At 47.2% G+C, this 13,237-nt stretch overlaps 5 protein-coding genes across 5 annotated transcripts; 1 reads left to right on the top strand and 4 right to left on the bottom strand.

Moving 5' to 3' along the window:
- Positions 1 to 332: 332 nt before the first annotated feature.
- MGYG_05723 (formamidase) lies at positions 333 to 1,834 on the bottom strand (the record flags this gene model as incomplete). Its single annotated transcript, XM_003173087.1, has 5 exons — positions 333 to 920; positions 985 to 1,255; positions 1,322 to 1,610; positions 1,679 to 1,697; positions 1,760 to 1,834. The coding sequence occupies 5 exons, from the start codon at positions 1,832 to 1,834 to the stop codon at positions 333 to 335; spliced, it is 1,242 nt and encodes a 413-aa protein (XP_003173135.1).
- A 1,145-nt stretch (positions 1,835 to 2,979) lies between these two features.
- Positions 2,980 to 3,813, bottom strand: MGYG_05721 (hypothetical protein; the record flags this gene model as incomplete). The annotated part of the gene is made up of 2 exons (XM_003173086.1): positions 2,980 to 3,494; positions 3,549 to 3,813. 2 exons carry the CDS (start codon positions 3,811 to 3,813, stop codon positions 2,980 to 2,982), a joined length of 780 nt encoding a protein of 259 aa, XP_003173134.1.
- Positions 3,814 to 4,732: 919 nt separating this feature from the next.
- On the bottom strand, positions 4,733 to 5,492 carry MGYG_05720 (hypothetical protein; the record flags this gene model as incomplete). The annotated part of the gene is made up of 2 exons (XM_003173085.1): positions 4,733 to 5,377; positions 5,451 to 5,492. 2 exons carry the CDS (start codon positions 5,490 to 5,492, stop codon positions 4,733 to 4,735), a joined length of 687 nt encoding a protein of 228 aa, XP_003173133.1.
- A 1,029-nt stretch (positions 5,493 to 6,521) lies between these two features.
- MGYG_05719 (hypothetical protein) lies at positions 6,522 to 10,899 on the bottom strand (the record flags this gene model as incomplete). Its single annotated transcript, XM_003173084.1, has 11 exons — positions 6,522 to 6,700; positions 6,878 to 6,943; positions 7,170 to 7,667; positions 7,726 to 7,844; positions 8,902 to 9,054; positions 9,111 to 9,298; positions 9,405 to 9,512; positions 9,638 to 9,714; positions 10,370 to 10,402; positions 10,538 to 10,677; positions 10,796 to 10,899. 11 exons carry the CDS (start codon positions 10,897 to 10,899, stop codon positions 6,522 to 6,524), a joined length of 1,665 nt encoding a protein of 554 aa, XP_003173132.1.
- Positions 10,900 to 11,480: 581 nt separating this feature from the next.
- On the top strand, positions 11,481 to 12,980 carry MGYG_05718 (hypothetical protein; the record flags this gene model as incomplete). The annotated part of the gene is made up of 2 exons (XM_003173083.1): positions 11,481 to 12,227; positions 12,282 to 12,980. The coding sequence occupies 2 exons, from the start codon at positions 11,481 to 11,483 to the stop codon at positions 12,978 to 12,980; spliced, it is 1,446 nt and encodes a 481-aa protein (XP_003173131.1).
- Between the last annotated feature and the right edge of the window lie 257 nt (positions 12,981 to 13,237).

The raw sequence follows: 13,237 nt of genomic DNA, 5'->3' as shown, positions 1-13,237 counted from the left end.
CTTTTTTTTTTGCCAGTTGGTTTGCTCATGAAGATGGGAGAGCTGGAGCCGGAGCCTGTGGCGTTTGCCTTTTTTTCGTCCACTACATTTCAAAATGTCTCTACACCAGCATGTCGATGCTGAATCATATCACAACTGGGAGACCACGCAGTTTTATCCTTGACAATAATGCTCAATGGCATGGCCCCTGAGTGATATAGCATCATACATACTATGCTCTAACAGCAGGGGCAAGATAAAGAACAATAGAACACGAGATTTTTGAAAGTGATAAGAAATAACTCGATAATCAGTTGGTAATTGATTACGATTGCGGCTTGGATATTAATTAGCTAACCCTTGCGATCACTAGTGAAAGCACAGCTCCCTAGATCCCTCTTCTCTGGAACAACCTCAGGCCGAATATCAAAGTCGAAAATATCCATGGGCACTCCCATGGTCGTACATGCATTTGGAATATCCACCAGCCCAGCAATATGCCCCTGAACTGGTGCACAGCTCAGCAACAAATACACCTGTTCATCCGAATACCCGAATCTACGCAAGTACTCAATCACCCTTCTGCACGTCTCCCTATACGCAACAGTAGCATCCAGATGGTGCTGTTTTCCATTATGATCGACACTGAATCCTTCGAAGGTCAGATACCTGCCTGGTCCGAACTGAGGTTCGACTGGACCTGGTATGAACATGGGTGATTTCATAGCCATTTGTGCCATGCCGTTCTTGATCACGCTGAGTTTCACCGTGATGATACCAGCCATTTCGATTGCGCCACAGAAGGAGATTTCGCCATCGCCTTGGGAGAAATGCAAGTCTCCTACAGAGAACTTGGCTCCCTTGACATGCACAGGGAGGTAGACTTTGCTTCCTCGACTGAGGTTTTTGATATCACAATTTCCGCCATTTTCAGGCCGGCCCTATATATAATCCTTTAGTTATTACTGGGTTAGATGCAGACGACGGGAGTGAGAGGAGCTATACAGGAACAGTTCGAGCTCCCTCTTTTTGTATCTTGGCTTTCAATTCACCTGAAGCTCCTCCGGCGTGTGCATTCTTGATCTCGGGCGGCTTGGCCACTTCTGCTCCTACGTGCTCTGCCATCAGCTGCCCCTCTCTTCTGTTCCATTCGGCCAGGATCTCGGTAGATGGTGCACATCCGAGGATTCCGGGGTGGATTAATCCTGCAAAACGAACTCCGGGGATATGTCTCGAGGAACAGAATATCCCCTCGAAGTCCCAGATTGCTTTTGCCCTAGTTATCCATGTTATTAGAAGAGGTAGTTACCAATGGTCGCAAGAAACGAAAAGTTTGACTTACGCCTGCGGATAGAATTCGGACAGAAATCCTCCTCCATTATTAGCTGCGAAGATTCCAGTAAATCCCCACGGCTCATCCTGGAACGGCTGGACGTCCTGGATCTCGACAACGAGCACATCTCCAGGCTCTGCTGTTTCTACATCAAACGGCCCACTTAGGTAATGGACATGCGTCAAGTCAACGTCACGGACATCATCCGCGCAGTCGTTGTTCTTGATTTGGCCGCCGGTCCAGTCAAGACATTCGATCTTAACTGTTTCTCCGTTCTTAATGCTACCACAGGCGGGGACTGAATGTAAGTATCACGTCAGCCTATGGACCAACACTAGTGATAATTGTGGAAAGAGAGCCACTTACTGTCAGGATGCCATCTGTTCTATCATTTTTATATCTGCGTCAGCTTTTTAGTTAGCTACATCTGCTTGTATGTCTACTTACATGTACTCCTGGCTGTTCTGCCGCGGGCAACTTGCGATCAACTCGCATCGCCGTACGGATCTCGTTGACGACCATGATAACAAGTGTCTAACACAAAATCGACAGTATTTCCAGTGATTTCCCACTTGGATCTAATTCTTTTCGAGTCTTACTCGCTCATGAGGAGAAATATATATGTTTATGCATGGACAAGCTTCCCCGCAAAGGAATAAGTAGCTAGTTATGCAGCTAGTTAGGCATCGACAGGGATCTTGATGCGCCGCTGAGGTGGTGGTACGGCGGACTAAATGAGCCATGAGGTCAAAGTTCGGTTTATTAACTACTGTCATGCTTTAAGAATAAAAAAACGGCAAGATATATAGTAAATATCGACGCGCTTGACACCAAAACATAGGGGATATCTTCTCCACCAACCTCTGCGTGAGTACCAAATTTGTCTGGTATCTCTCCATATGACAGTCTCATGAATTGGATTCAAGATCGGGACTGGAGTAATTTAGCACTCATACATATTCCCTACCCCAACGAAGAAGGATGAACATATCTGCACCATCTCCAAGCAGCGGGAGTAACACCTTTGCCAAAGACTCTTTCCGACCATTGTGGGCTACCTTGCGGCTATCCTTCAAGGTGAATTCGGGACCCAAGCATGCATCTAGATCCTCTGCTCCTTTTCTACCCGAGCCGCTACATTGAGAGGTGTTCGAGTTACGAGGTGATATCATTCGACCCTGGACACCCTTCTGTGAATTCCGTCCGAAGTCGCTCAGGGGTAACTAAGTCCCGGCCAAGCCGAGAAGGACGAGCGTTGCGAGGATTCGTGATGGGCAGAATCGGCACTTCAAGCACAAAGGGCAGTCATAGTTTCCAAAACAAGGCATGGTAGGAATGTATCTGATACTGCTTGCCTCAAATGATGGTGGCGGCTGAGTAGAATTTGAAAAAGCAAGCCCCGGCCAACCTCACTGTAATATGTAAGGGTCCGCGCGTAGAGCTACAGTTTGATCGCAATCTGCAGCCGAGCTTTCCTTTCAATCTGTGGAATATTTATACCACTCGATAGTAAACCCAAGTTGCCCTGGCTCACCTAATGAAAGCATATGAAGAAGCCCGCGCTTCTCCAGATTCTGACAGAATGTCCTTTTGGAAGAGATATCCTCTAAGTCGTTTTGGCCGATTCCACGTCTACAGCCATCCAGTTCTCCACCATTACTCCGTAGTTACTTCAGGTTTGTTTGGCTAGAGCGACAGAGCACGAAATCCCACAAAGATCTGAAACGTTTCCATAACCCACGAATAATGCGGCCTATAACTGCACGCCATTGCAGCGGAGATGTTTTTTCGGTTTCGGTCTTTCTGCGGTTGTTTCTTCCGAGCGTCTCTGTGTATGCGGCCAATTCCGCAATCGTGGTATAATTGTTGTGCCAACATTTGCTGATGATCTCGTCAATTAACGGATCACCATCTAACTTCGGAAATTCCATGTTCTGCAGTAATTCCACAACTTTACGTCCATGCTCTTTTAGGATCTTTGGTAATACATCGATCACCATAAACCTCAGAACCGTAGTTTGTGAGGTAGTATAAAAAACCCAGGGCGAATTGTTTGGTTCGAGGACCAAGGAAACCGGAACTTCCACCTCGACCTTGGTTCTGTTCATCGCTGTTAAGTATTCTTCCATATGGTCCCATGCAAGCTTCAAAATCCGTTCCGATTTTTCCGTACAACCAAAATCTGAAAGTTTTAATCAGTTGCGATTAAGCAAAATATTTTCGGGTCGCAGATCACCATGGGCGAGATTAAGCGATTCTAGAAACGCAACGGCTTGAGCGAGGTCGTTCATCCATTCCTTTCGTAGGGGTAGAGATTCCAGTTTCTCCACTTTAGTAACCACAGAAGATTGCAGGTCCCGAGTATGTTTATTTTGTATCCTAGAAAAGAGGGTGACATCTAATGGGGCGATTGGTAGAGACAACTGTTGAGTACCCATAAGGATCGCACCTCTCGTGCACTGAAGGAAAATGCCATTATCCGCGTAGAAGAAACACTGCATTATGGAAGGGTATATTGGATGCTGAGAAAGGATCTCATAGATCTTAAGTTCTTTCTGAAATTGCTCTCTCTCAAAGTCGCCGGATTTCGGGACCTTCACCACGATGTGAGGATGAACCTCATAAGGGATGCTCAGGGGTTGGATTGGTTAGTTAGTGATCGGGTTAGTGAAATCAACTTACTTATTAGTTATCGAAGATCTGCACAGTGGAACATAAAAGGGGCGTGACCAACGGGATCAACAATTGGCGTGGATTGCTACAGGGCCCTATCTTGAGGCTTTGGATTTATGCTGAATCCTGTTCAATTCTCGGATGTCACGTTGCCAACGTCATGCATAAACAGCGAGGGTCATTCTTTGACAAGAACTGACAAAAGAGCTATAGTATAGTTATTGGTAGGCGGCTCCTAGTGGCGTGTAAGTGAATATAATAATGTGGTCTAGTCACGAAGCGCCGGAGCGGCGCATAGACCCTATACGTGCGTAAATGCCTGCGGTGTCTCCAACCATGCATCATGTAACATGTTAGTGCCATGGAATGAATCAGAGCTACCTAGGTACTCTCGCATCTTCCCTGCAGGGTAGGAGGTATGGTCAGGCTAACGCGTCGATAAAACAGCTCCGTATCCCAAACCGGCGAAGCTAGCTGTTGCTTCGTTGCCTGGTCTGCCTATTAGATGCTGCTTGTTATCCTTGTATAATAAGTCATCAGCCCAACGGTCATCAACTCCACCAACTTCATATTGATATCCATCTCCTTTCAACTAAATGCTGATTACCGATGCAAAGTATTACTCGAGAGATCCAGTCAGTCTTCAAAATGTGAAGAGCGCCAAATTTTATATGTTACCCAGGAATGGCCTCAAGTTTCATATTAAACTATTAGCTATGAGCTTTGTTTAGAGTGCAAAGCCAACGCTTAGGCCTTGCTAGGTCTTGTTGGAGGAGGGTCATATGAATATTCAACAGGTTCATCAAACTCTTCTTCCTTCAGCTCTCGCAGGAACTTTTGTTCGAGCAGCTCAGCAATACTGACTTGAGTGTAAATCTGCGAGCCTAAGCCTGGCTGGCCAAACCAGCTGGCTACTGGACCAAGTGAACCCGTAAACTCTTTCACCACCTGATAAACATGATAGTTGTCCGGGTATTGGCCTGACGGGCCAGGTGCGAGGTTTGCCGGCGGCAGCGCTCGCGAGATATATGCTGAGCCCAAAGGCGAGAGGAAGTTGCCTGTTGGATTGCCAAATCGGTCAAATTTCCGCCCCACGGCCAGCAGTACCTCGGCCGTTATTGGCTTTCCTTGAGAATCCAGGGCAAACCCGTGGAATTCGGGGTAGTTGTACCACTTCGAAGGATCCAGGCTCCCAGCCCATTTCAATAGGAACTCATCCGGGCAGAGGCCGCCGAGTCTGGCATAGGTGGCTAGCTCATTCGACACAGGGAATCGGCTTGGTAAGGAAAGTGGTCCAAGACGTGGATCACCGCACACAGAGTCGGCATGTTTAGGATCGTACTTCACATTCTTGCATGGGTCCGGGTAACATCTTTCAGGAAAGATATGAGGCTATACATGTTGTCTGCATGTAAGATTTGGATGTTCCAGCGAGGATATAGGAGCTGTCTTGTGTCAATCGTACCTCTTGCCGGGCTGACAGCCCCTGGTTCGCTGGAAGAGCCATGGCAGGCACTATTCCCAGCAGGCTGAGAGAGGAAGAATAATATAAAATACTTGAGAGCTTCATCTTAGTAGTGAGCAATGGTTTCCGTAAGGGTTTCTGTAAATGTAGATGCTAGATAAAATGGAAGGCCGGTAACAGGGGCAGGGCCTCTGTTACTTATATAGCCGGCTTGATATGATGGCTTCGTCATATGATAGCTCCAAAAGGGGATTCTTTAATCTGGTATGGTCAGAAATTTGAGTAGCAACTTGGTTGGTTATTAGTGACTTAAAAATGAGATCTTTACTCCGTGGTCCAGTTTGGAACATTTTGCCCCGGCGGTTACTGAAGCCAGTTGGAGTGCTGATGCCTATAACTAGTTATCGGGCTACGACTGCGAAGTGCCTCTGCATTTTCCAAGGCTATGAAGCTCGGTGGCTAAGCGTCCCCGGGGTGTACATTCTGCACATGTGTAGTTTGCCTCGAATAGCTAAGACGTGGCTCATGTAAATAGACAAAGGTTAGTTTGCCGCCGCGGGCCGAGCCTTTTAAATAGGAGTTGGAGCTTGTTGATACAACAATGCTAGGGCACACGCCCTATTTAAAATTAGTGGTGGTTATGCCAAGTCTTAATGACTGGGGGCCCTGCTAGGGGATGTAATTAAGAAATAACTACGGAGTTTTACGCTAACCAGTTATTTAACTATGTCATCCGCGTATCCGCCTCGCACAACAAACACAAAACGCGCGGTTGTTTTCATGTAGCAAGTAAGCTTCCTACGCCTAGTATGACTTGCAGAAATTAAGTATTCATGGTTCCCGTTCTTTTGCCCATATAACGATACAGACTATCCTCTATTCCCATGCTAATATTTGGCAGATGTACTCCGTAGTTCCCTGATCCACCTCCCTTAACCGATACATGAGAGCCGATTGCAACTTTATCACACTTCGTGCCAACGATGAAAGATGGATTCTCCAACCCAGAATATTGAGCAGGGCTTCTTTCAGGATACCACAATCAGATGTGGCCCATGACAGCGTATGGTTTTATGCGACCGCACGACCTCTGTATAGGCCAGTGTGTATGCCTTTTGCGGCGGGAGACCTGTTTAGCTGGCTTATCCCTGTTTCAAAATTGGGAGGCTGGAGGCGATATTGAAGGATACCGGGTAGAGGCACTAAGGATTCTCGAAGCTCGTTCCAAGTATGAAAGGGGTTTGTCTGGACTATATCCCAATTGGGTAGGGCCGTTTTTCAAGGATATTAGGGTATGGAGCACAAGACAGCAAAAGCCCTCAGAATTTAGAAGCGGACGAGGGGTATATCCCCATATCTATCGCTGGCCTTGCCCGAAGACTCATAATCTTTCAAGAGGCAGATACCAGGGCAGGGCTATCACTCACTCTCTCTGATAAAATCGGAGCGAATGACACGAACTAGACCGTAAACCTTATGAGGCGGAGGGATCTCTGGTTGAATGGGATATCTAGAGCCTTATTTAGGCTACAGAGAATGTGTAAAGCAAGGCGTCGATTTTTGCCGTCCTAACCCGTGGGTATATGGCATTAGTCGGCATCATCTGTCACATGCAGACCTTGGTTGGCCTTTACGTGCTCTTCTTTTACATAAAGCACAGTGTTTGCATCTATAATCGTGTTAGCCCGATGCATATTCCATACTTCTGCGCAAGCCTACCTATTTCGCCCCTCTTGTAGCTCTCTTCTGCCCTCCGGACCTTATAGAGCTCATCCAGGATATCCAGTCTCTTACGGGGTTTTATCTGTGGCCGTACATCACGCCCAGCTTCCGCTAGCTTATCAGCGGTAATGCCATATGTATCTCCGAGCTCGCGGAAGATGTGGATAAGGAGACATATTTGTTCTGCCTGCGTCTGGCTATCGAGTCCACGGTAGATGAGGTTTTTTGGCCACCAGCCTGGCTTGGGCCCCTTTGGGGTCCCTTTCTCGTCGTCGTCATTATATGAATAGTCGATTGTTTCGTGCGACTCCATGAGCTTGATATACGCTTTTACCACGCTGAGGCAGTTGGCTTCTTGGAAGGTAATGAATGCAGATTCATAGTAGGCCTTCACCTGTTGCTCATTTCCTATCTCAAGGGGAACCATCTCCACACTCTCTGGCTCCTCCTCTAGCCGGGAGCCACGATTTGAGCTAGAAGTGAACAAACTGTTACCTATCACGGGGTAAGCAGATATCACCTATAATGAATCAGCAAGTGGAACGGTTTATACCAGCGAATAATGATAAAAAAGTAGCGTTGTTGGTTCCTGTTGTTTGCCGCGTATTGCGAAGGCCCATGTGGGGATGATGCTCCAGGAAATCCTGGCAAGAGGAGTGCAAGCTAAACAACCTCCCAGAGCCAACCATTATCAAAGAGATGAGCGAATAGGCGTGGCAAAGAAAGTGTGCTATCCGACAAAACTTGAATATACGGGGGTGAGAGAAATATGGTCAGCTACTGTATCAAATCCAACTTGTGGGTAATATCACTCTCGCTCAAGTCGGGAGCAGAGATGGAATTTGTTAACTTAGAGTGATGCACCTAGACAAAATAAAACAGTTGTGCGTTAGGAAATCTCATCAGAGCCCAAGTTGGGTGAATGTCAAGACCCCTGCTTGCCTGTGATCCCAAAAGAACTCTGGTGCATAATGGCTGGTGTAAAGGAAGCAGGCCAGAGGAAGAAAAAGTAATAACGGGGCTATACCAAACCTGACTGCATCTGGTACCATTACCCAGCATACAAGCGAGGCGGTCTTTTTGATGTGGCCTGGGGGAGCATCAACGAGGTAGATATCGTTAGAATATACGGAGTAGCGAGAGGGAAACGGTTAGTTAGCGGTTGAAAGAAACCCTGCAGCCGTGGCGGGGAAGTCTTGAAAATGGCAAAGGGGCTAGACTGTAGTTATGGCGGATATTTTGCTGCCCAGGGTCTAACTAGCTAGTTACTTAATTACAACCCGCTCTTGACAACTTGGCCAGTAACTCGCGGGAGGAATGCCTAGGAAGCTAACGTGATGTGGCTAACTGCTGCATCCTGAGGCCTCTAGTCACCATCGACCGAGCCCAGGCGCTTGGCTGCGTGTCTGACCTGGCCCAATGACCCGTGCATGCTCTAGTGTAGCTTCCCACGGAAATTGCATCTCAAAAGCGGAGAAAGTCGAGATATCCAACGAAGATATTGGGTTTGACTAGTCAACTTACTCCCTGTCTAAGAATATGCGCCAAGAAACTAGCTAACGCTAATGATGGTTAACGAACACCGAAACCGACAGAATAACGTATTATCGTCCATACCAACTCCACTCGCTGCCATAGGGGCTGTCAGAGGTTATTCTTTTCCATATTCTTATAGAGCCTAAATGCCTCCAAATGTCTGCGCGGGATAGCAGCTATCGCCCGCTTACACCGGAGGTACTCGCGTATGCTAGGGAAGATTGCCCTGGCACGTGCTCCACCTCTAGAGACCACAGCCCAAACAAAGTACTGTCCCTTCACATGTTCGACACCTTCACACAATTCAATAAAATCAACAGTGCCGGGGTCATATATGGGCTCTCGACTAGGCAGCGCGTTAGCTATATGTAAAGGCTGGGAGGACCCTAGTTGTATGCCTACTCCCTATAAGCCCCAATGCGATGGATCAAGTATCCAGTGTCAGAGGGAGTATTTCTCCCACCCGTTTCGATAGCAGTCCCAACTCCTGGCATTCGCCGTAACTCTTCAAGAGAACAGCTTCCAACCTTCTCGTCGCCATGTGGGGTCTGAACCTTGATTAGAGCGCCGTCGCGATTAATTGTATAGATCTGTACAACGTGCTCCACATGACACGCATCGATAAAATCCCCCTCAGGGCTGTAGTTAATCATTAGCCGGCGTAGGGCGTATTCGTAGAAGGGGAGTAAGACTTACCCAGGCAACGGAAGCATGGGCTCCTTCAGCCTCGTCCCCCAGCATTGTTTCAACCAAGCGAGAATCATAACTAATGTGGAGATAGTCGGGGAACTTCGAATCAAAAGGCTGCGATGTATAAGAATTGCTTCGAGTTCAACTCCAGGGGCAGGGGGAGGCAAGTTTTCTTATAGACGTCGTCCTTAGCCCAAGACATAGTTATGATAATAGTTTTAACCGACATATTGCTCTACCATCTCGCTGGCGATCTGTCGAGTAACATGATACATGGTCTGCAGAGGCCTCAGGCCGTCCTGATTCACCTTGTAACCTTAAAAAAGAAAGTTACCAAGCTAACTACCTAGTAACTAGTTAACTAACCTAACTAAGCTAACAAAGTTTCGGGGGATCCGCTCGCGGGCCGGCCCCGCATGACTAAAGCTTGAGTCAATTGATCGGCTTCGACTCGTACACAGCTGTTGACATCCAGGCTGGAACAAGTCGCTCAAGATGTGTTGGGGAAGGCCAGTTGTAAAGTCTGATGCTTGGCACCTATGCTTCACAAAAGTGGTGCTGGGATCTTAACTAGGTACCCCATCCTCTTAAGACGAGTTTCGAGCTCTTTCCGAGAGCTTTCTCCCAGCATCGTCTATTATCATAACTACTTGGGTAGCATGGGAAATGAAGCATTATGAGATATCTCAGGTAGATGCAATAGCCCATAACCTCAGTTTAGCAAACGACGTGGGCGAGCGCCGGAATGGAAAAATCGAAGAGTTCCTAAGAGATAAGGGACAGCGATGAAATATGTATACGGGAGGGAATCCGACGGGCTAGAAGAGTCTTGTCTGGGAAAGACGATATCCTATCCTTCCATCCATGGGCCGACGGAAGTGTAAAGCCTTCGATCTTCGATGTTTGCACGCGTTCCATATATCTATATATCCAAGCTCTTCGCGCTCTTCTGGACGACGCCGCGTACATACATATCCGCGAGTTTGCGGAGAAGATATCCTGTTCTATTGATAGGTATCAGGATATCTACAGTGGTAAGTGCGGATATACGTTTACTCTTAACCGTGGAGATGGCTAATTCACGGAGTTAGCTGAATTCCTTCACGGCCTTCCATATAACAGGATAGCGCCCAATATACCCGCGATGTGAAATTGGTGCGTTGGAATGTTCTCCTCTACCGAGGGCAATCGGATAGTAAGGATAATACTCCTCAGGAAGCCAAAGGAGTTTGTCATTGTCAATGTGGAATATAGGATAGCCCGGGTTGCTTTTACAGCCCTAAAATGACTTAGAGGGCAGGAAGTATTATGAAGAGAGCGATTAAACAGACCATTCTGCGAAAGAGTGGTGTGAGATTAGTATCAAGATTAGAATCAGTACATATTTTATCCCATACTTGTATTCAAACTTGGTGGTACTTTCGAAGAGCCGGTTTCCTAGCTTTTCAAAATCATCTCTTATGTTTGGGAGTAGCTCCTCGTCTGGAAGGGACTCTGTCATTGTGAAGGGGCTCTGTTTGAAGCAATCTCTCCTATGTTATTTTCACACCTCCGTTTTCTTTTTATATGCGGCGGGGTAGCAGCTAAAACTTTAATCAACGGATTGTAAATATCTGCCTATAGTTGCCTATTTAGCTGGATTATGATGTTTGCTAAGGCTCAAATCCAGCAAATTGTGATACATAAACACGGTCCTTTCGGCTTATGCCGCCTACACCAGTCCTGCCCCTCGAGTGACACTCAACAATGGTGGTCGAGGCACCCTTTCCACGGTATCCGAGACCGCCACACCGACCACAACTGGACCCTCCTATACTCTGTACAGCCACCCACTTGCTAGTGCGGTATGATCGACCCTTGAACCCATGGTTCATGGTGGTGGTCTAGTTTGGCCCATTTTGAAGATTGCGTATGGGCATTGATTGCAGTGTTGATAGCTAGGGGGCGTATCTAGGAGGGCCTCCTACTTGCTGAGCCTTACTATATTATATAAAGAATTATTCCTCTCTCATTTCCCGTCTGGCATGGTTACAAGCGATCAACTACTGTTTTTCGTTTCCTTGTGTCCAACAAATCTCTATAATGTCACGTCAGTTTGAAGTTTACTACATCCATGACCCACCTGGGTTAACTTTATCTGCCATATATAAGGTGGACAGAACCCTCTGCGCTATTGAAGGCTCCCATGTGTTCCGAGGGAAGAACTTTTGGTTTGCAGCATGTCCTTCCAGATTAGGTATCCCTAATGCTCAACGGATATGCGGTACCCTTACTTGCGACAAAGACAGCTTTCTACAAGCTGCAGCGGATGCGATAAATTCTAGCAGTCCAGGTGTCCAGATAGCTTACCACAAGATTATACGACCAAATGGGTTGGCAAAAGATTTGAAGGGCTATCTTGAACTGCATAAAACAATTACGCATGAATTCCTTCGGGCTCGGAAAGAAGAGATTATTGATCTCAAAGAAGAGATAGAGGAAGCCTGCAGATATCTAACCTATGGTCAGTGGGAAGAGGCTCTGCGGAAGGTAAAAGTCCTGCAAGATTCTTTAGCTCACATGTGGACGAGAGGCGAATGCGAATCAGACCAGAACCCTTGGGTGTTACGACAAGGGATAAACCCTCATCAGACAGAAGTTATCGCTCTGAAAGTGCAGATTGAAGTTGTATTGCAACTCCTCCAAGCCAGGGGAAGGGAGAAAACCATCTATACGTTACGAGGCAGGCGTGAAGAGCTAGCCTACGTATTAGGGCGTGTTCAGGGGGAAATCCAATTGCTTGAGGGAGAACTTGGCCAGGCTCCCCAGCAAACCCAGGATTTACTTATGGTATGCAGCCCCCTATCTCCGTCTGTAGCTTCATATATACTAACTATCCTATAGGTGTCTAGACCCCGAGTTCATCAGTTCTATCTCCTTTGTGGTATTATCCTTTTCCATCAAGTGGAAAGCCAAGCTATCGAGGAACACCGCCGGTTACTCGATGAAATGCTGTCTTGGGGGGAGAAGGATTGGGATCTAGAGCTGCGACGTCCAAACAGTAACTCTAGTAGCTACTATACCGCTCTGTCATACCACCTCCAAAGCATCCCTCAGTTTAGGGGCCTTACCCTTTATAAAAGTGAGCTAGAAACGCAGTACAAACGACTGGCTGCAGGAATTCGGAGCATGTCGGAGGGTGCAGGGCTACAGCTCGCAGATCCGAAGATGGAACAGTTCTCTGCGATGCAAAACCTCCTGATACTCGGCGCTGGGACGGGTTGGTTTACGGCTGCGCCAGTGGCCACAGGGTATCTTCGGTCCCAAATAAATATCAACGAGGTCATTGGCATGGCTTATCAATCACCTTTATATGAAAGTGTCGGGTTCGAAGACATCGAGTCCAGAGTCGACTGCCATCTAGATAGCCTTCTCATGTTCCTAGAACCACGCAAGGAGAGGGAATTGCTCGAAGAATGGGAACTTCTTGAGTTACCGGATGTGTTGGAGGAGACCAATCAGGTCAGCCTACAGGGGCAGAAGAGGCCAAGCCCCCAGCCAGATGGCGAGAGCAACCAAAAGCGCCCGAAGAAGCGACCTTAGGGGGCCTACCGCAAGACTTTGGTGGGCAATGTGGAAATGTGTGCTAATTTTTCTTCTGATAAGGTTTGAATATTGATTGAAGTTTTAGCTTAACTAACTATTCATAACAAACTTTCCGGCTTATTGCGGTGTATGTCAGTGACTGACATTGACTTCACTTCTATGTAAGCATCTCGCACAAACCCTGCAATGGGAGCCAGAGAGACCATAGGATGAGGCCGTTTAGTCCTGGGTATCGTCCTTCGTCCTGCAATATC

Source organism: Nannizzia gypsea, genomic scaffold, assembly GCF_000150975.2.
Source record: "Nannizzia gypsea CBS 118893 supercont1.4 genomic scaffold, whole genome shotgun sequence".
In the NCBI taxonomy this organism is placed as follows: Eukaryota; Fungi; Ascomycota; class Eurotiomycetes; order Onygenales; family Arthrodermataceae; genus Nannizzia; species Nannizzia gypsea.
Note: the sequence above shows the minus strand (reverse complement) of the source record. Positions and strands in the feature narration are given on the sequence as shown.